This window comes from Piliocolobus tephrosceles, chromosome 6 (genome assembly GCF_002776525.5).
Source record: "Piliocolobus tephrosceles isolate RC106 chromosome 6, ASM277652v3, whole genome shotgun sequence".
Taxonomy (NCBI): domain Eukaryota; kingdom Metazoa; phylum Chordata; class Mammalia; order Primates; family Cercopithecidae; genus Piliocolobus; species Piliocolobus tephrosceles.
The window spans coordinates 46,331,036-46,351,467 of NC_045439.1; the positions used below are offsets into that span (position 1 = coordinate 46,331,036).

The 20,432-nt window shown below is 34.9% G+C and overlaps 1 protein-coding gene across 2 annotated transcripts in view; it reads right to left on the reverse strand.

Annotated features, from left to right (window-relative positions):
• Window positions 1-2,133: 2,133 nt before the first annotated feature.
• Window positions 2,134-20,432, reverse strand: part of SLC38A6 (solute carrier family 38 member 6) — a 63,695-nt gene continuing 45,396 nt past the window's right edge. For both annotated transcript variants that reach the window (XM_023231849.2, XM_023231851.3), the window contains exons 7-16: window positions 17,816-17,898; window positions 17,273-17,331; window positions 11,432-11,497; window positions 11,140-11,193; window positions 9,225-9,304; window positions 8,478-8,578; window positions 4,099-4,223; window positions 2,795-2,939; window positions 2,592-2,686; window positions 2,134-2,409 (exon numbers count right to left, since the gene is read on the reverse strand). In XM_023231849.2, coding sequence (XP_023087617.1) covers window positions 2,329-2,409; window positions 2,592-2,686; window positions 2,795-2,939; window positions 4,099-4,223; window positions 8,478-8,578; window positions 9,225-9,304; window positions 11,140-11,193; window positions 11,432-11,497; window positions 17,273-17,331; window positions 17,816-17,898 — 889 coding nt within the window. In that variant the 3' untranslated portion in view covers window positions 2,134-2,328. The remainder of the gene's footprint in view (window positions 2,410-2,591; window positions 2,687-2,794; window positions 2,940-4,098; window positions 4,224-8,477; window positions 8,579-9,224; window positions 9,305-11,139; window positions 11,194-11,431; window positions 11,498-17,272; window positions 17,332-17,815; window positions 17,899-20,432) is intronic.

The window sequence follows — 20,432 nt, forward strand, 5'->3', positions numbered from 1 at the left end:
AACTTCAGCAAAGTTTCAGGATATAAAATCGATGTACAAAAATTACTAGCATTCCTATATACCACCAGTAGCCAAACTGAGAGCCAAATCAGGCAATCCCATTCACAACTACCACAAAAAGAATAAAATACCTAGGAATATAGCTAACCAAGGAGGTGAAAGATTTTTACAATGAGAATTATAAAACACTGCTTAAAGAAATCAGAGAAGACACAAACAAATGGAAAAACGTTCCATATTCATGGATAGGAAGAATCAATATCATTAAAATGGCTATACTGGCCAAAGCAATTTACAGATTCAATGCTATTCCTATCAAACTACCAATGACATTCTTCACATAACTAGATAAAACTATTTTAAAATTCATATGGAACCAAAAAAGGGCCTGAATAGCCAAGGCAATCTTAAGCAAAAAGAACAAAGCTGGAAGTATCACATCAACCCACTTCAAACTATACTACAGGACTACAGGAACTAAAACAGCATGGCAATGGTACAAAAACAGACACATAGACCAATGGAACTGTACAGAGATCCCAGAAATAAGGCCACACACCTATGACCATCTGATCTTCAACAAAGCTGACAAAAACAAGCAATGGGGAAAAGACTCACTATTCAATAAATGGTGCTGGAATAACTGGCTAGCCATATGCAGAAGACTGAAGCTGTACCTCTTCCTTATACCATATATAAAAATCAACTCAGGATGGATTAACGACTTAAATGTAAAACCCAAAACTTTAAAAACCCTGGAAGACAACGTAGGCAATACCATCCCAGACATAGGAACGGGCAAAGATTTCATGACAAAGGCACCAAGCAATTGCAACAAAAGCAAAAATTAACTGACAAATGAGATCTAATTAAACTTAAGAGCTTCTGCACAGCAAAAAAAAACTATCATCAGAGTAAACAGCCTACAGAATAGGAGAAAATATGTACAAACTATACATCCAACAAAGGTCTAATATTCAGCATCTATGAGGAATTTAAACAAATTTACAAGAGAAAAACAAACAATCCCATTAAAAAGTGGGCAAAGGACATGAACAGACACTTCTCAAAAGAAGACATACATGCTGCCAACAAGAACATTAAAAAGCTCAGTATCACTGATCATTAGAGAAATGCAAATCCAAACCACAAGGAGATTATCATCTCATATCAGTCAGAATGGCTATTATTAAAAAGTCAAAAAATAACAGATGCTGGTGAGGTTGCGGACAAAAGGGAACACTTACACACTTTTGGTGAGAGTGTAAATTAGTTCAACAATTGTGGAAGCAGTATGATGATTTCTCGAAGAGCTAAAAGCAAAACTACCATTCATCCCAGCAATCCCATTACTGAGTATACACCACAAGGAACATAAATTATTCTACCATAAAGACACATGCACACAAATGTTCACTGTAGCACCATTCACAATAGCAAAGACATGGAATCAACCTATATACCATCAATGACAGACTGGATATGGCAATGATGGACAGAAAATATGGTACATATACACCATGGAATACTATGCAGCCATAAAAAAAGTAAGATCATGTCTTTTGCAGGAACATGGATGGAGGTGGAGGCTTTTATCCTTAGCAAACTAACACAGGAAAAGAAAACCAAATATTGCATGTCTTCATTTATATGTGAGAGCTAAATAATAAGAACTTATGAACACAAAGAAAAAAACAACTTGGGCTTATGGATAGAGGGTGGGAGGAGGGAGGGGAGCAGAAAAGTAACTAATGGGTACTGGGTTTAATACCTGGGTGATGAAATAATCTGTATAACAAACTCCTGTGACATAAGTTTACCTATGTAACAAACTTTCACTTGTAACCCTGAACCTAAAATAAAAGTTAAAAAAAAAAATCAGTGGTTGCTAGTCATTGCCAAGAATGAAACCTAAGGTAAACTATGAACTTTAGTTAATAATAATAGTTAATATTGGCTCATCAAATGTAACAAACGTACCACACAAACATGAGTTAATAATAGGGGAAACTGTATGTTGGCATAAAAAGGTATATGTGAACTCTGTACTTTCTGTTCAGGATTTCTGCAAACATAAATCTACCATTAAAAATATTAATTTAAAAAACAAAAGATTGACCCAATATGTTTAAAAGCATTTCAAGTTTGTTTCTTTTTTTGATTAAAACTGCTATACTCTTACTTCCCCATACCCACTGACATTTTGTTCTGCTTTTCTGTTAATATTTTTTATTAAAATGTTATTTTTCATCCAGGGTGTCTTCCAGAATAATTCATTCTTACATATAGAGGTACATTATTCTTGTAAGAAGTAGGAAAATATTTCTTTTATTTGTTAATCCAATCAAAAATGATGAGTGCTAAACTAAAATTCCCAACCAAAATTCCAAAGATGAGCAAAACAAATGCCTGTAGAAACAAGAAAAAAGATAAAAAACACAATTAGATTATTTGTTAAGCCTCTACTCTCTGAAATAATGTACTTTATATTTTAAAATATATTGATTTTCTTGATGTATGTAAAATAATATAAACTGACAAACTATTTCTTAAAATAGAAATCTTAAAAGAAATAAATAAAAACAACCTACCCCGAATTTTTTCCACGAGAGAAAATCCTCTCTGCTAAGTTTAAGATAAAACAATCCTGGGAATATAAAAATCAAACATGTTGATGTACTGGCACCTTTAAATTGGAGGGAAAAAAAGAGAGGATATTGTTGGATTCAGATGTGACGCTGGGTAACAATGTTTTCAATTTTATTATGTGAACTTTTTGAAACAGAAAACTTACCAACTACACCAAATACATTTCTAATGTCAGGAACATATATTGCAAGTAAAACGATGATAATATTGAGTGCTAGAGTGATCAAAAAATGGTGAATCCACGAGAATGGAAAATTGGAGAAAAACATCATCATTACAGCTTTTCTGGCCTGTATTACAGAAAAAGAAACATATAGCAAAGAGGAAATGTCAAAGTCCAAATATTTGCTGAGAGAAACATATACAATAACCATGATATTTTTGCCTCCTATATCATTTAGACTCCAAAAATACAGCATAAACTATTATTATAAGGTGTTTATACACATAAACTGTTTATATACTAACCCCTTCTGTGTAAGCTTCATAAAAATACCTAGCTTTAATGCTAGAAAAAATTTTCACATGCAATTTTTTAGGTTGCATAATTTTTTTTAAATTACCAATAATACAAATATGAAAAAAATCTCAAATAATCATTTTCATTAAATTCAACAGATTAAAAAAAACCCGACAATTTATAAAAGAAAAAGAAATCATGCCATGGGAAAGAAATATCGCTTACTATTTTATTTTATATTATATGTTTTACAGCCTGTAAATATGAAAAAATAGTTCACTACACTTCCCACTGCTAAGGGAACAGCAGGCGGTCACATCCCAAAAAAATGTATCCAGTCCCTGCTGTAATCTTGGCACTGCAGCCCACACAGGGAGGAGGCTTGAAGGCCTAGTTCTTACAAAACTCAGCGTTAGAGACTTAAGACATCCATGCAGATGTATTTATACCCAAAGCCTTTGTTCCCATTTTCTCAGAAATTCTTAAGACTCTTATGTATAGCAACCAGATGCAATGAAAATCTGTTTTGCCCCTTGAATTACAATTCTAGAGCAAATAAAATATTTTGATCAAGATTGAACTAGAATGCTTAAGTGAAAATAAATTTACAATAAACCAGAGGAGCTTATTTTTGCTGACTTGACTTTTTCCTCTTCATGCACATTTTTTTTGAAAACAGAATACAGAATTAAAGAGGGGAAAAAACCCCAAAACTTTAGAAGAACATAGTTTCTAAATTGGAAACAATGCTGTGGGAGAACGGAAAGCTAAACTAAATCTCAAAAAGCACAAATTAGCTTAGTGGTTCACTGTTATTTTTATGCTTTCATAGGGCCATATGCAAGTATGAAGTCTTTGATCAATTACTTGACAAGTGAATAGCATATACAAGACTAGATATGATTCAAGCATTCTATTCTGCAAAGAATTAGTGTTGCCCTATTAGGAAGCATCCATACTAGGCAACAAAACCCTTTAAGAGTACTTACAGGGAAGTGGATTAGAGGGACTGTCAAAAGCACAGCAAATAGTATGCATAACTTCACAGTCATGACAACAACATCATGTGGTAAGTATTTACTATAACCTTTTAGTAATTCTGACTCCACTTTGTCTGTAGATAAAATAATAAGGATTACATTATAAAGTACTCAGATATCAATAGTAAAAAAAATTGTTTTCCTTTGCACTAATGGATGATAACAGATTTTAGATTCCCATTACCAAATCCTGGCCTTTCCCCTAGCCTATGAAACAGAGACATTAATTAAATATCTTCTTGAAACCTAACACTCTTTTTCTTTTAATAAAAACCAGAACGAGCAGAACCTCTAAAATTAAAATATGACAATGAATATGTATACTAAATTATCTCTTTAGAACCTTTCCATAATCTAAGGGTTTGACCATTTGTGCTGTTTGTTTATAAAGTGCTTTCACATGTGTTGTTGAATTTAGTTCCTATGATAACAATATTAACACATAGGCAGGTCCAAAGGTGTTAAATGATTTGCCTAAGATCACACAACACAAAGTGGCAGTGCCATACACCTACTTCTTTTTGGTGCTAGAGCTAGTATCTTTTCCTCAATACCACAGTGTTTTCTAGAATCTCAGAGTTTGGTGCATGTTACATTTCATCTGTGGATTCATGTTTTAGATAAAAAAGAGAAGTGTTAGGGAAATGTCTTACTTAGTACGCCAGTGTGTGGTGGTCAGCAATAGGATTTATACATGCCAACCAAGCTTTGCTCCACAGCGTTCTTGCATTCTCACAATGTCTCCCTCACCTCAACTCAAGACAAGGGGAAAGAAGACCGAGGGTGCCAGAAACACTGGATATCAGTGTTTTGTGGGAAAGTATCAGTTTGTACTTAAAATAGAATGGTGCTTTTTAATTTGAGAGTGTTTTAGAAAGGATTCTTTGAGGGAAATCAACAACCAAAGGAAACATACCTCTGTTCTCAGGGAACTTTAAGAAGAGATAAGATGAATACATATAGATATGACAGAAAGTGTGATACACACATGTAGTGGCCAGAGAGTTCTAAACAAGAGCTATGGAGATTCTAAACTGTGATGACACAGAACACGTTTAAATCCCACCAGTTACTAGCAACTTAACTTCTCTGAGTCTCTCAGTTCCTACATCTTTAAAATGGGGATGGTAATATGCTGAACTATAGGGTTACTGAGAACATTACATGAGTCAATGCTGATGTTCAAAGATGAGGGGGAAGAGATTCTCTAGAAGCAAGGAGCAGCACAAACAAAAGCAAAGGGAATTTGTATCTGAGAAAATAAGTGGTCTAGTAAGTACTAGAGTGGATGAAACAGTGTGTGGGTGATAGGGCTGGAAATGCATTTAAGACCTAGTAATACAGTTCTGCATGGTGTGGCCTCAATCTGGTAGGCCACAGAAATGCAACAATGACTTACAAAGAACAGTGTATTATGATCTGAACTAAGCAGAAGTATGGATCGGAAGAAAAAGAGACCCCAAACAGGCGTAACAGCTACTGTTACAATCACTGAGAGGTAAAGAGAATCTGAACTAGACTAGTGATAATGGAAACAGGAGAGAAATGAATTGTCCAAAGTATCAAAAACATACTTTACACAATGTGGGATTTGGACTAAGTAGGAGACTAAGAAGAACCAGGAAATCTGGATTCTATTTCCAAATCTGTGAGATACTTGTGAGTCTTTGAAGAAATATGGCAAACTATTTTATTTCCATTTTCTGAATCATAAAATGAGCTATTAACACTTCTTGCTTAACAACCTCATAGACTTTTTAAATGGCCTGGTTATTATGCAACATTTGGGCATTGGCCTGGCTCACCAGAGGAACCCTTTTCTCTTTCTTTCACAGCTGTAATCAGAGCAAGTATCATTAATCTAGGTACATACCTATAGGTCCCTTTAATCTGACAGATTTCAAAATCAAGCTTTGGGAGCTCTGGATAAAAGGATCCAAAGCAGCTCCTGAATCTTGAAGAACTAGATTTATTACAAATTCAAAATAGATGTCACATGTCCACTTTCTACTTTCCCAGGATGAAAACCCTTCTTCTGAGCCAATCACTCTGTGTTCTTAACTGAGCCATAACATATGTGAGGGATAGAGTACTGCATGCTTCCCCGGATTCAGACAAATCTCTACAAATCTCAGAAAGGGCCTAATGGTGCTCTGCAAGTTATATATGCCATTGAAGTCAGGAGGCGGTCCTGTTTAATACACATTGTCAAACAGGGTATTAAGTTTACAAAGATTATCACAAAGTAGCAGAAAGAACACTGGATTAGTATTCAGGACACCTGCCTTTAATTCTGTGACAGGTCACTTTGCCTCTCTGGGCTTTAGTTGCTCATCTGTAAAACGAATTAGAAGCCTAAAGTTGAGGCTAGCCCTTATGATAAGATCTCAGGTTCCATCAGCAATTTCTTCCTATGACACAAAGCTCCTGTTATCCTGATAGAAAGATATGATCAAAGGCTTTTCTTGGCTATGATTCACAATCCAAGAGCAAATCAATATCTGCCTCTTCTGTCTTTGAAGAAGAACTTACTTTTGTATCATTTATTCTTTCTCTCTCTCTCTCTCTCTATTCATCCACCCATCTATCTGCCTACCTACCAACCATGTGATTTTCTTAGATGTGTATTTCTCCATTATATAAAATTTGCATACTCTGAAGAATTTGCATTGGTGGAGAAGGGATTAAATCAGAGACAACATAATGGCTTTACTTGATAACTAAGCAAATCCCTGTCTAGGAAACATGCCATCTACATGATGAAAACCTTTAGCCTTTGTGTTCAAGCAACAATGTTAGATAGATAGATTACACGTAGATACATACATAGATGGATGCCTACAGCTTAAGTGAGTCATATTTTTCCTAAAAGATCGATCACCTTAACAAAAACTTGGAATAAAGGAAATCTGGCTTCTACAGCACAGTTTCTGAGGAGACAGCACAGCAATAAAGGCACTGGTTTTGGAGAGAGATAAGACACTAGATTCAAATCCCAATTCCACTATTAAATGGCTTCAAGTATCTGGTCTAATTACTCAACCTAAATGAACCTACACCTAGCTTGCAGAGTTGTTATAAGGATTAAGTTAGGCAGTATATATAAAATACCTGACACTTGCTTAAATGTTAGCTCAATAAAGGTATTAGCTTCCATCCCTCCTCCACATCCCTTTCAATTTAATACAGCTACAATTTAATACAGCTTCTAAGCACCTAATGGTGATTCATGTAACAATTTCTCAGCCAGCCTGGATACTGGCAAGCCATCTGAGGTTTCTTCCAGATAGTTATCTTTATCCATAAGGAGAAGAGGAGGTCAGTTTTTTTGGACTTTTTCTCATTGCTGAGGATCCCTAAATATAACAGTGTTTGTGCCAGGTGGCAATTTTAATAAAAGAAATATATAGCGATTCCACTATAAAAAACATATTTGGATCTCAAGAGACCCTGTTATAGTATCTTATTGACACAGAAAAGTCTTATTGAGTTCAAGTCTGTATAAAAACAAACAAACCCAACATCTAAAAATAAAGTTTATATATTTAAGTAATTTTGTTTTATTAATGATGAGCAGAAAAGTTAGACAATCTGTTTTAACTTTCTTTGTAGTGTCTCTAGCAGGCACTACGCTCACATTGGAAATAATGCTTTTCCTGATGGTGTACACAGAACTTTACTTTTTCTTGAGGTTCTTATCAGAAGAGGAAAAAAAATCAACATACAAAGCAGACCATTTTTGCAAAAGAAATAAAACGCAATTTTATTTTTGTTGCATACATTTAAAAGAACCTGTAAAAATAATTCAGGAGAAAGGTCATGGTGCATCATAGAATGCACATCTGCTGAATCCTGTGATAATTAGGTCTGAAGGCAGAGATGTCTGACATCTAAGTATACAGCTATAGTCCAGTGTAAAACCCTTTCCTTTCTCAACTTGTTCTTTTGCAATGAAGATGACTGACTCACCCAACCCCCACATTTCTGAATTAGACTAATATATGAATTCAAAATTTAAGAAAAACAGAATCATTAAAATTGCACATTTTTTCTTATAGGAAGAATCAATGTCCCTAAGCCTGACATTTTACTTAAGTGTTTAAGAAAATTTTCATCTAAGAAGTCATTAATCTTAAACCTGAACTACCTTTCTAAAAGAAAGATAATCCAATTGTTTAAGCCGCAAGAACTACCACAGTTCTGCATTGTAATTTGGTGACCTGAACAAGTTAACTTAGTAATAAAAGGCATAAGTAAAGTCTATACATTGGCGTGAGGCCATCTATGTAACTATTATTTTGTCATCTATAATTTTAAAATGTACTTACCATAAAAAGTGAGGTAGCCAAAGAGTGCAGATATAAAATAAATGAGAAAACTTAAAGCAATTGCTGTATTGGTAACATTCTGCATTCTTTTCTTTGAAGGACTAAAAGACAAAAATGGCAAAGGTAGAATAAGTGATCTGAATTATATGTAAAGAAGCAAGTATGTCCTAAGCTGGAAGAGAGAATTCCTCATTCAAGAACAACTTCATCAATAACTATACACTAGAATTCCTCATTTGAAATTAGTACACAAAAATTACGCCTCTCTTTTTTTTTTTTTTGAGACAGAGTCTCACTCTGTCGCCCAGGCTGGAATACAGTAGTGTGATCTTGGCTCACTGTAACCTCCACCTCCTGGGTTCAAGCAATTCTCCTGCCTCAGCTTCACGAGTAGCTGGGATTACAGGTGCCCGCCACCACATCCGGCTAATTTTTTTGTATTTCTAGTAGAGACAGGGTTTTACCATGTTGGCCAGGCTGGTCTTGAACTCCTGACCTCAGGTGATCCACCCGCCTCGGCCTCCCAAAGTGCTGGGATTACAGGTGTGAGCCAGCCTCAAAGATTACACTTGTAGGAAACATTCTCACCTTGAACAGAACTAACTCTAGTTTGTTTTGTTTTAAACTAACATTTAGGATCCACTGATGAGAGGAAAGGATTAATAAAAGAGAATGTCATTCAATCTGAAAGCCCTAGAGGTAAAAAGAAACACAATATATTTAAAATATTCCAGGATTCTACAGTACCTTTGAAGTTCACAGTATATGGGCAATATTGAGGTATGGCAGAGAAATGAAAAAGCCATGGTTGGTAAGGCATACGCACTCTGAAAAAAATTTTAAAAAGACAAAATTATTAAATGTTGCTCTACTGAAGCCATTATTTCATATGACAAAAAACTCAGTTCTTTAAAAAATCAATTTGATTATATTTATTTCATCTTTAATGAGTCCTCTCTTTATAAAATAAGAATTTTTTAAAAGAGAAAACACTTGTGATCACCAGCAAATATTTTATTTGAAGTGGGCTTGCCTGTACTAGCCAGAATATTTTTTGTTTGGTTTCCCATACCATGTTGCTTTTACTACAATCATAACTTTTACATTATCTGGATAAGATTTTAAAAATTACATAAGATAAATAATATTTCAATGAGATAAAATAACATTTTAGAAATGTTCTTTTTTAATTCTCAGTCTTCTAAATGTATGCACCATTTAAACGTATCTTTTTACTCTAAGCAGCACTAATAGTTAATACTCTTGAACCTGCTTTCATGAACTTAATCCAAGAGAATACCAAAAATATTAATCACATTTTAATATTGCCAGCATCTTCGATTAGGATCTCTTTCAATGGGAATGAATATCATTTATTCTAGACCTACAAATTCTTAAGAGATCCAATGTAATATACAAGTATAAGGTTTTGTTTTGTTTTTATTATTAGAATACTTAAGAGTCAGAGTAAAGCAAAAGAAGTTATCATTTAAGTGAAAATACCATCTTTACCAAATAGAAGATGGTGATCTATTTTTTCATTTCTGCTCTAAAAAAATTTCCACTTAACTAACTTTAGGCTCTTAAACAAAAGAAATTCCAGAAATGAAGACCTATCTTGGGACAAAATGCCTAGAGTCTTAAAATATCTGAAGGGGTTTAGGAGAGAGGAAGTTGTAGTGTTTCCTGAGGCTGGACTAGGAAAATGAGAGTTTAATTCACAAATTCTCTATTTCATATATTGCTCAATTTCCTGGCTTGTCAATTATCCTACCTAGATCTTTAAGGCACCTGGAGGTCTTTACCATGTAAAAGATTTGGTAATCTCCCTTTTGGACCAGAGAGATATTTCTCATTTAAAAACTAGAGATAAAAAGGAAAATTCTGCATGGTGAAGTAACCACGCCAACAGTTTACAGTAATAGAGTTGTACATGAGCAGGGGGGATTCTAGCATGTGGGACCTATACAAAATAGCATTTCAGCAGAGTCAGAAAGTATAGACGAAGAAGCTCGCAGCAACAGGGAAGATTTTGAGCTCTTCTAGAGTGGTAAAGCAGAGACCATCCATGTCACAGTTCTTGTCTCTTCTGCTGATGCTTAGGGGCTCTTACAGGCATTTCCAGTACCCTACAGCTCTTAGAGAAGGCAAAGGGACTTGGTCTCCTAGTCTCTACTCCTGGCATCATAAATTTCAACTTTGGAATGTTGGCCAGAAGATATATTGGCAGTGCTCAATCCCTAGTCCAATGATGAGGCTGTTTAGCTACAGACCAAGGTTCTACTCACAAGGGAAGAGTTTTTGATATAATTGGCTATTTAGCTTTACAAGTCCAGAGGGCAACAGGAAGTCTGTATACACAGAGGACCTTATTGGCCAGACCAGACATTCGGTAAATCTGTTCTTTTAGGCAGAGGCCCATTTAAAACAGGCTCCATTTAAAGGCATGCCAGGGAAAAAAAAAAAAAAAAAGGTGGCTGTTTCATAATAGGCCACCCTGTGTTAAATAATAGTATTCTTCTGGTAGGCAATCCTATACTTAGCACTTTCATGAAAATTAATTAGTTACAGGTACAAAGACCTAAGAGACCCTGTTACACAAACCTCTTAAAACTTGAAATGTGAAAAATCAACTAAAAGTATCTGTTAATAACTTACACACCTCTTTGGAGAAATGAAAGAGTTTTGGCTTACAATCATCTGTAGCATTTGAAATCTGTTTAAGAGTATTGAGGGGAAAAAGAGAAACCAACAGCCATTAAATTTCAGAATATATCAATAAAAATGATGAATTTATTATTACTAGGCTTTCAAATCAAAGTATTTCAAAACAAAGTTCTAAAATGCAATATAGCCATTACGTTTTCATTAATCAGAAAAGAATCATTAGTCTTTCTTTTCTTTTTAGTTTAAAATAAAAAGGAAGAAACTGAAAAGAAAATATAAGCTATTACCTGGAAGCATTTCTCTACATAATTTAATGTCAGAGGACAAGGGATGGACCATTTTTTAATTATTACCTAAAAAAGTAAACAGAATCAGCACTCAGATCATTTCTTATAAAACGAATAAGAAACTGAATTTAAATAGGTCAGTATCATTCCAATAGTCTCATACCATATCAAATCAGATGCTAATAGAAGAGTCTCTGCTTCTGTGACTTTTCCTGGTTAGAATGGGGTCAACATTTAACAAGGTCACCTGTGGCAGGGAGGGGGTTGGAGACTGCAGGGTGTTAAGTAGAGATCTCCCCCATTAAAGACTAAGGGTACTCTTGTGTCAACTTTCAAAATTCCAACATCATCAAGGCATTTTTTTTAAGTGCAACTAAAAATAGGAACATGATGTTTTCAGTGACTGTCATATAGGAATATGGTTATTTGTGGAGTAGGTATTAGTGAATAGAGAAACATTTAATAGCAGTTTACGGAAAGGCCACAGGAAGAAAGAAGTAGAGACGTTATACACAGGAGGAGCTCAGGGATTTCTGAGGTACGCATTAAGTGCTGCCCCTCCTTACTTTTACAGATTTGAATTATTTTTGGCGAATGTGGAGAAAGCTGGCTGGAAAAAGAGCATATAGCTGGGGAACTCCAGCTGGTAAAAATAAATTTAAAAAAAAAACAAAAACATTAAAAGAAATCCAGAGGAATGCTGTTTCCCAGCATTAATCAACGAAAATGTTTCACGTTTTTACTCTTAATTGTGGCCATCCTGTTATTAGACCTATAGCTGTGGCTCTGTCAATATTACCATTGTTGCTGTTGTTTCAGGGCACATAATTACTCTGTAAATGTTTGCTCCAGGCTGAATCCCAGTGCACAAAGGGACAAGAAAGAATAAAGTATTTGTCCTTTGTAGGAGACCAATACGTAAACACTATTTCTATTCTTACTTTGTATTTACCTAGTTTTGGATTTTGACTAATTTAATCAAAATTTTACACAATGATAAAACAAATATAAGGCAAACGCATACTTTTAGGATTAAGTTAAGGAGTGAACTAAATAATCACTTTTAATTAAAAAACTCACCAAGAAAAAAATTACTGTATAAGGATAAACTAGACAAGTTGCTTTGACATTTCTAAGTAAGTTTTCAATATGACATAAAATGAAACAGTCAACTTACCAAAAGGAAATAGCAAAATCAAAAGCAATAATCTCACCATCATTATCTTGATAGGTTTCCCAAAAAAAAAAAAGGGTGAGGGTGATGAGGATGGGGTGAGGGTGAAACTGCTCCAAATTCAGTTTCTTTTCTTGTTTTTTTTAAGATAGGGTCTCACTCTGTCACCCAGGCTGGAGTGCAGTAACAGAATCTCAGCTCACTGTAACCTCCACCTCCCAGGCTCAAACCATCCTCCCACCACAGCCTCTCAAGTAGCTGGGACTACAGGTGCGTGGCCATCACACCCAGCTAATTTTTGTGTTTTTTGTAGAGACGAGATTTTGCCATGTTGCCCAGGCTGGTCTCGAACTCCTGGGCTCAAGTGATCTGCCTGTCCCAGGCTTCCAAAGTGCTGGGATTACAGGTGTGAGCCACTGCACTGGCCCAAATTCAGTTTCTTATATCTTCCCCTTACTAACAATGGTAGTGTTGGCAGAAAAAAACATTTACTGAGGACTTGCTGTGCACTATGTACCTTGATAAATTCTGTATGTGAGCTGCCTCATTTATCAGTTGTTATTTCTTAAGCTTTCAAATCAAAATATTTCAAAGCAATGCTCCAAAATGCAATATTATCATTAATTTTTATTAACTAGAAAAAATAAGTAGTAGCCTGATTTTATATTAGTAGTTTAGTTACTACAGCTAATTTCTCTGCAAAGATCCATACCAACTCCAAGCCTGCATGGTGGTATGGGGTCGATAGAGATGATGTTCCACAAAGCAGAAGTACAGAACGGGAGTGAAACGAGACCCAACAACAAAGAGGAAAGATTAACAGGAAGTCCTTGCTCAGGTTGGTAAGAAGATGTCTTGGGGTTGGAATGACAAAGCAAAAAGGAGATTAAGTATTAAAAATATTTGTTCACTTGCACAAAAGGCCTCCCTTCCTGCTCTCTGCTCTAAGCCCTTTGCATCTTCTGTGGCTCAACTCAAGTTGTATTTCCTTTAAAATCCTCCTTTACTCTAGCTCTCAGTGAGCCTTCTCTTCTCTCAAGTCTTGAGACTCTTATTCTGAAGCAAATATATCAATACTTAATTATATATTGCACACATTGTTCTCTATGTTTGAAAAGAAATTTATCTCCCCTACTAGATTGACAGATCCTTAAGACTAGTGTCCAGTTAAATTTTCACACCCTAAAATGTCTAACATAGTGTTCAGTAGAAGGAAAGCTTCTGACTAAAATCCATTTAAATAATTCTCTATTTCAGGCCAGTGCAGTGGCTCACACCTATAATCTCAGCACTTTGGGAGGCCAAGGTGGGAGGATCACTTGAATACAGGAGTTAAAGACTAGCCTGGGCAACATAATGAGACTCTGTCTCTACAAACATTTAAAAAAAAATTATCTGACAGGGCGCGGTGGCTCACGTCTGTAATTCCAGCACTTTGGGAGGCGAGGCAGGCAGATCACGAAGTCAGGAGATCAAGACAATCCTGGCTAACATGGTGAAACCCTGTCTCTACTAAAAATACAAAAAAATTAGCTGGGCGTGGTAGCGGGTGCCTGTAGTCCCAGCTACTCGGGAGGCCGAGGCAGAAGAATGGCATGAACCCAGGAGGCGGACCTTGCAGTGAGCCGAGATGGCGCCACTGCACTCCAGCCTGGGAGACAGAGCGAGACTCTGTCTCAAAAAGAAAAAAGAAATTATACAGGCATGGTGGCATGTGGCTGTCGTTCTAGCTACTCAGAAAGCTGATGCAAGGGAATCACTTAAGCCGAGGAGTTTGAAGCTGCAGTGAGCTATGATCATGCCACTGCACTCCAGTCTGGGTGACTGGAGAAAGAGATTCTGTCTCTTAAAAAAAAAAGTTGTCTAATTGGATTACTGACTTATTAAAACGTTGCTTAGAATACTAATCTGCACTAAATATAGAACTTTTAGAACGAATGGTAATTCGTTTGTGTTCTAAAATACACCAAAAAAAAGTAAATTTACCAAAAAAGGTAAATCCATCTTGTTGGTATCATTCTGAGACACTGATAAAATTTATTTTTAAAATTGTAAAATATTTTAGAGGGGGCAAAAATTTAGGTTAAATTTTTTAAATGAAAATCAGATCTGGGAGAACAGATAAAATATAGGTTTTAATTTATATTATTCAAATGAAAATAATAGTTTCTGAACTGATTTTTTAAAAATGTGATATAAATACTATACATATTTACAAACACATATTGACAAAGAAAATAAATGAAAAATTGGTATCCTTCCAAAATTCTGGGTTAGTATACATACGTTTCCTTTTCCTAACCACTATGTATTTTAAAAGCTAACATTCAGAGAATCTAAAATAAACATGGCGGCTGGGCATGGTGGCTCACATCTGTAATTCGAGCACTTTGGGAGGCCGAGGTGGGTGGATCACTTGAGGTCAGGAGTTCAAGACTTGCCTGGCCAACATGGTGAAACCCCATCTCTAGTTAAAAAAAAAAAAAATTAGCATGCACCTGAAATCCCAGCTACTTGGGAGGCTGAGTCAGGAGAATTGCTTGAACCCGGGAGGTGGAAGTTGCAGTGAACTGAGATCGTGCCACTGTACTCCACCCTGGGCAACAGAGGAAAATTATGTCTCTAAATAAATAAATAATAAAATAAACATGCCAATTAAAAAGAGTACTTAAAAAAGCGTACAGGGCCGGGCGCGGTGGCTGAAGCCTGTAATTCCAGCACTTTGGGAGGCTGAGACAGGCGGATCACAAGGTCAAGAGATCGAGACCATCTTGGCTAAGACGGTGAAACCCTGTCTCTACTAAAAAAAAAAAAATACAAAAAGCTAGCCAGGCGAGGTGGCGGGCGCCTGTAGTCCCAGCTACTGGGGAGGCTGAGGTAGGAGAATGGCATGAACTCGGGAGGTGGAGCTTGCAGTGAGCTGAGATCCGGCCACTGCACTCCAGCCTGGGCGATAGAGCGAGACTTCGTCTCAAAAAAAAATAAAAAAATAAAAAAATAAAAAAGCATACAGAGTGTTCTTCATTGCCCCACTGTAGATTAAATTTAAACTGTGCTCATAGGTAAAAATCTGAGCAGATGGTTTATAAGGCATTACAATAAATGTAGAATATGGGTATTATTTCCATATGACTGCTACAGTAGAAATCTGCATTGAATTAAAGAGTATCTGTCATGACAGAAACAAAACTGCAGTAGACATATCATATCAATACATTTAATCTGCTTTAAGCTATTGGCTATGAAAACTAAATTACTCCTACCTATGCAATGATTGCACATTGTCAATTATCTGTGAGAGAAAAATTCAGTATGTTATCTACACTGATTCTCTTTAATATCCATACATTCATTTGCATATGCAGGCCACTTCTAACCACACTTCTCAACAATCAAATTATGATGGAAATATTTAGTTTTTTTCTTTTTCAGTATGGAGCCTACAAAGTGTATGTTCAATTTACTTATTTGTAAGATGTAAGTCAGACAACTGCGGAGAGAAGAAGAGGAATGATTTTAATGTTGTTAAATTCAACAAATGATTAAATGCAAACATTGTTAAATGTTTTCAGTTTTAAGAGCATTCAATAGAGGATAAATGCTTATATACACTAAAATCAGAGTCACTTCCACTTTGTTTAAATAATTTAAAGTTATTTTATCCCTGTGTCTCAGAAGATAGCTTAGCCTAAGTTAAATGCACTCTGGGTTGTTTTGACAGCTTTGAAATCTGGCTCTATAATATGGCTTAACTACTGATGTGCTGCCCTGGTCTTACATATGGCTGTTTTCTTTCATGCATTTTCAAAAACAAGAAAGAGTTGAACCAAGCTCATGAAAAGCTCATGTGGACATGTATATTCTTGGAACGTTAAAAATGTTTAATTCTACTTAAGGTTTGACATTTAGATACTGATTATGGAATAAACTGCTATACAAAGAAAAAAAGACTTAAAAAATTTCACACAAAGGTACCATCTTTAGAATGTTAAGATGTTTTAGAAGAATTCGAACAAAATAAATTTAAATTCTTTTATCTTTATATTATTTTATAATATCAAAATAAGTTAAATTTGTCATCTGATAATTTTATATAATAAAAATGAGCTAATTAAAACATAAGGAATATATCCCACATGTGAAGAAAAATATTTATTTGCAGCAGTGTTTTTATGAGAATTTATCTAGGCTGAATGAACCAGACAAAATAGGAGAATTCAGGCAATCCAGTTATTACTAGATCTCCTCAGTGTAGTCCCAGAAGCTCTGTTTATTTCATTAATGGAATAAAGTTTCAAGATTAAGATGACTAGTCTCAAATAGATTTTACAGATTAGAACCAGACTGATTCTTCATACAATATGGTACAGGAATAAATTTATACGCTTACACAAAGAATTACACTCCAACTAAGATTTTAACAGAATTGGCATGCTCTCCTCTCTAGTTAACCACAAGAAATGCTGAATTTGAAATGCTGTTCTACCTAAGCCCCTTCAAAATAGATACAATGAAGGAAATAATTTAATGGAACAAAAGTGCTTTTAATAACACAATGAAATAAAATGAGATACCCTTCCCAACACAAAACAGTTAAAAGAAAGACATTAACACAATGAGTCCAATTTTAGTGAGGAGATAAGCAATGTATTATATTTTAAACTTACCACAAGAGCAAAGAACATCATAAAGAAAAATGATAAACTACTTGTGTAGCCAAGAAAGCCTGTAAAGTAACAGTAAAATAAAAAGCAATTTATAAGGAAAGTGATTTTAACGTAACAACTAAAACTATACATCTTAGGCATGTTTTCTATTACAGTGGTTGGTATCTGGGGCTTAGAGCTCAGAATAACAACATTCCAACTATCTGTCACAGATCATTTATGTAGCTCTGTACAGCAGAATTGGAACTGGCTTACCACTAATGGTACACTGTAAGGAAAGGCTGCTCTTTAATGTTCCGCCATAAAGATTTTATTTTAGTGGGGCAGACAAAATACTACTGCAAACCAAGTAATAGGTTAACTAGGCAGGGCTGAAGGCTGAACAACCTAAAATAAGGCCAAGTTTAAAATTATTCACAACCACCATGCTTCTGCCAAAAATGTGGTACTGTGAAATTTGAAAGCCCCTTAATATTTCTCTCTCCTTCCCTCCCTCCCTTCTTTCCTTTCTCTAAACAAATAATGTGCTCTATAAAGACTTACCTATTTTGGGAAGAAGTGCAAGAGGGAACACGATGCCAACACATATGATTATTAGCAGTGTTTGTCCATCAAGATACCAATATCTATTAAAAAAAAAAGTTCACTTTAGGCACGGGACTCCACTGTTTGTTCTGACACACACACATAGACACACACACACACACAGAGCTATAACCATTACAACCAGCCATTAGGAAAAGCCCACCTCCTTTCATTAAAATGTTCTTGTGGGATCCCATTATTCTTATTAATGAATTTACAATTAGAAATGCATAAAAACAAAGAGATGCCATTTCCAACTACCAAATAAATAAATATTTAAAAATAAGATAATAGTCAACATTAGTGAGGAGTGATGAGGTGTGCAAAAAGCTGGTGAAAATGCAAATTATATAAATTACCTTTCTGGAAAGCAATTTGGCAAGAGATATAAAGAATTTTCAAATAATTATATACTTGAAAACACTTTTATAAAAGACTACTAAAAATAATAAGAACAAAGACTTTCTGTAAATTTTTATTTTATTTTATTTTACTTTAAGTTCCGGGGTACATGTGCAGAATGTGCAGGTTACGTAGGTATACATGTGCCATGGTGGTTTGCGGCACCTATCAACCTGTCATCTAGGTTTTAAGCCCTGCATGCATTAGGTATGTGTCCTAATGCTCCCCCTCCCCTTGCCCCCCACCCACTGACAGGCCCCAGTCTGTGATGTTCCCCTCTCTGTGTTCATGTGTTCTCATTGTTCAACTCTCACTTACAAGTGAGAACATGCGGTGTTTGGTTTTCTGTTCCTGAAGAACAAAAACTTTTATAAAAAGATGTTTACTGAAAACATTTAAAATAATAAAAATTGAAAACAAACCTTCAAGACCATGGTAATTTTGAAATAAAATATACTGAATATTCAGTAAACATCATATGTGTGTGTATACAGCATGATAATTTTGAGGAAAAACATAGATGCATTAAAAATGGAAAGAAACTAAAATGTATTGATAGCCATTATCTCTGGGTGGTAAAATAGTAGGTCATTTTTCTTCTTTATAGTTTTCTATATACATTTTTCCAAATTTCAGGAAAGGGCATTAATTACCAATTGTAAAATATTAAAATTTTCATATAAAGGCATTAGAATACAGAATGAGAAAAAGGTAGGTTAACATGATCTTGTATTTGTTCATTGAAAAAAACAAAACTGGATGCACATATAAAGCCAGAAGGATATACTTAAAATACCAAAAAGTAGACATTTTTATGTGATAGCAATATGAGCAATTTTTATTTTCTCCTTGTTTGCATATATGTGGTTTCAATTTTTCAATGTGAGATACATATGTAGACATTTTTAAAAGTTAAAGTTAATTAATTCCCCAAGACCTCAATAGATTTGTGTGTAAAGGAGAAACAATTCATGAAAGAAATACAACTAGTAAATACACATGAAGAAAATCCAATCATTAATGCTAATTAAATAAATAATGAGACTGTTGCAATTAATCTAGCAAAATTAGTAAACAAAAATATTCAAAGACGTGGCACAACTGGACTTCATACATTGCTAGTGATCTTGCCAGTTAGTACTATCTCTTGGAAAAACAATGATTATATGTAGCAAGAACAATAAAAATGTAGGGGCAGTCTACTCTAAGAAAATAAAATAGAGAAAATTCTATGTACATGAAGCTGTTGAGTACATTATTATAATATTGAGAAGCTGGAGGAAAACTCTATATATACCCAACATCTGAAAATATTTAGAACAGCATACTCAATGAAATGTTATGTGGCTTTAAGAAAAAACACAATGAATAAAATGGAAAATGATGATGATATAAATATAACTATTAACTATATTTTTGAAAGCTTTTGGGAAAAATTCAAAAGAATTAAAAGGACAGTGACTAGGTTAGAGATGTTATGCATGATTTTTATTTGCTTTTTTTCTAAATTTTCTTTATCGTAGCTGTCAGATTTTTACACTGAAGTGTATACACATACATACACATGCACAATAGTAACAAAGTAAAACTTATGCAAAAATGGGAGCTTGGGGCATTAAAGACCAATAGAGACTTTTTCAAATTGTTTGGCAGATAATCTCAAAATTCCCACTTTGCAATAACGCATCCTCTTTCATTCTCTATCAGATAGCCAGTCTCCCACTGCCATGTTAAATTAAGCAAAGGTCTTCTTCTATATGGATTTCAACCAGTGGCTTCTAACATGAACTTAATTGTTACTGTTGGGTGCTGACAACTTCCTCTTTACCAGAACAAGAGAAGGAGCAGCAGCAGAAACAGCACCATGACGACACTTTTCCCTTCTCCACCCTAATTTGTGTCATTAGGAAATACATATGCCAGAAACTATAACCTATGCATAAATATTTACAGATTTAGTGGGCCTGAAGCTTTGCTCTCTCCATTTGCACATGCCCCTCAATTCCTGGTATGCAGGAAGTACTAAAAGAGTACACATATTAATAATACAAAAATGATACTCAACATGTTTATCTTCTAGTCACTCTTGAGTAAGAATCAAAACAGAAATTTCAAAAGATCTTTCATTGAGGAACACCTGGCAACCAAATTTCTGAAGCTGGCAAAAGGCCCA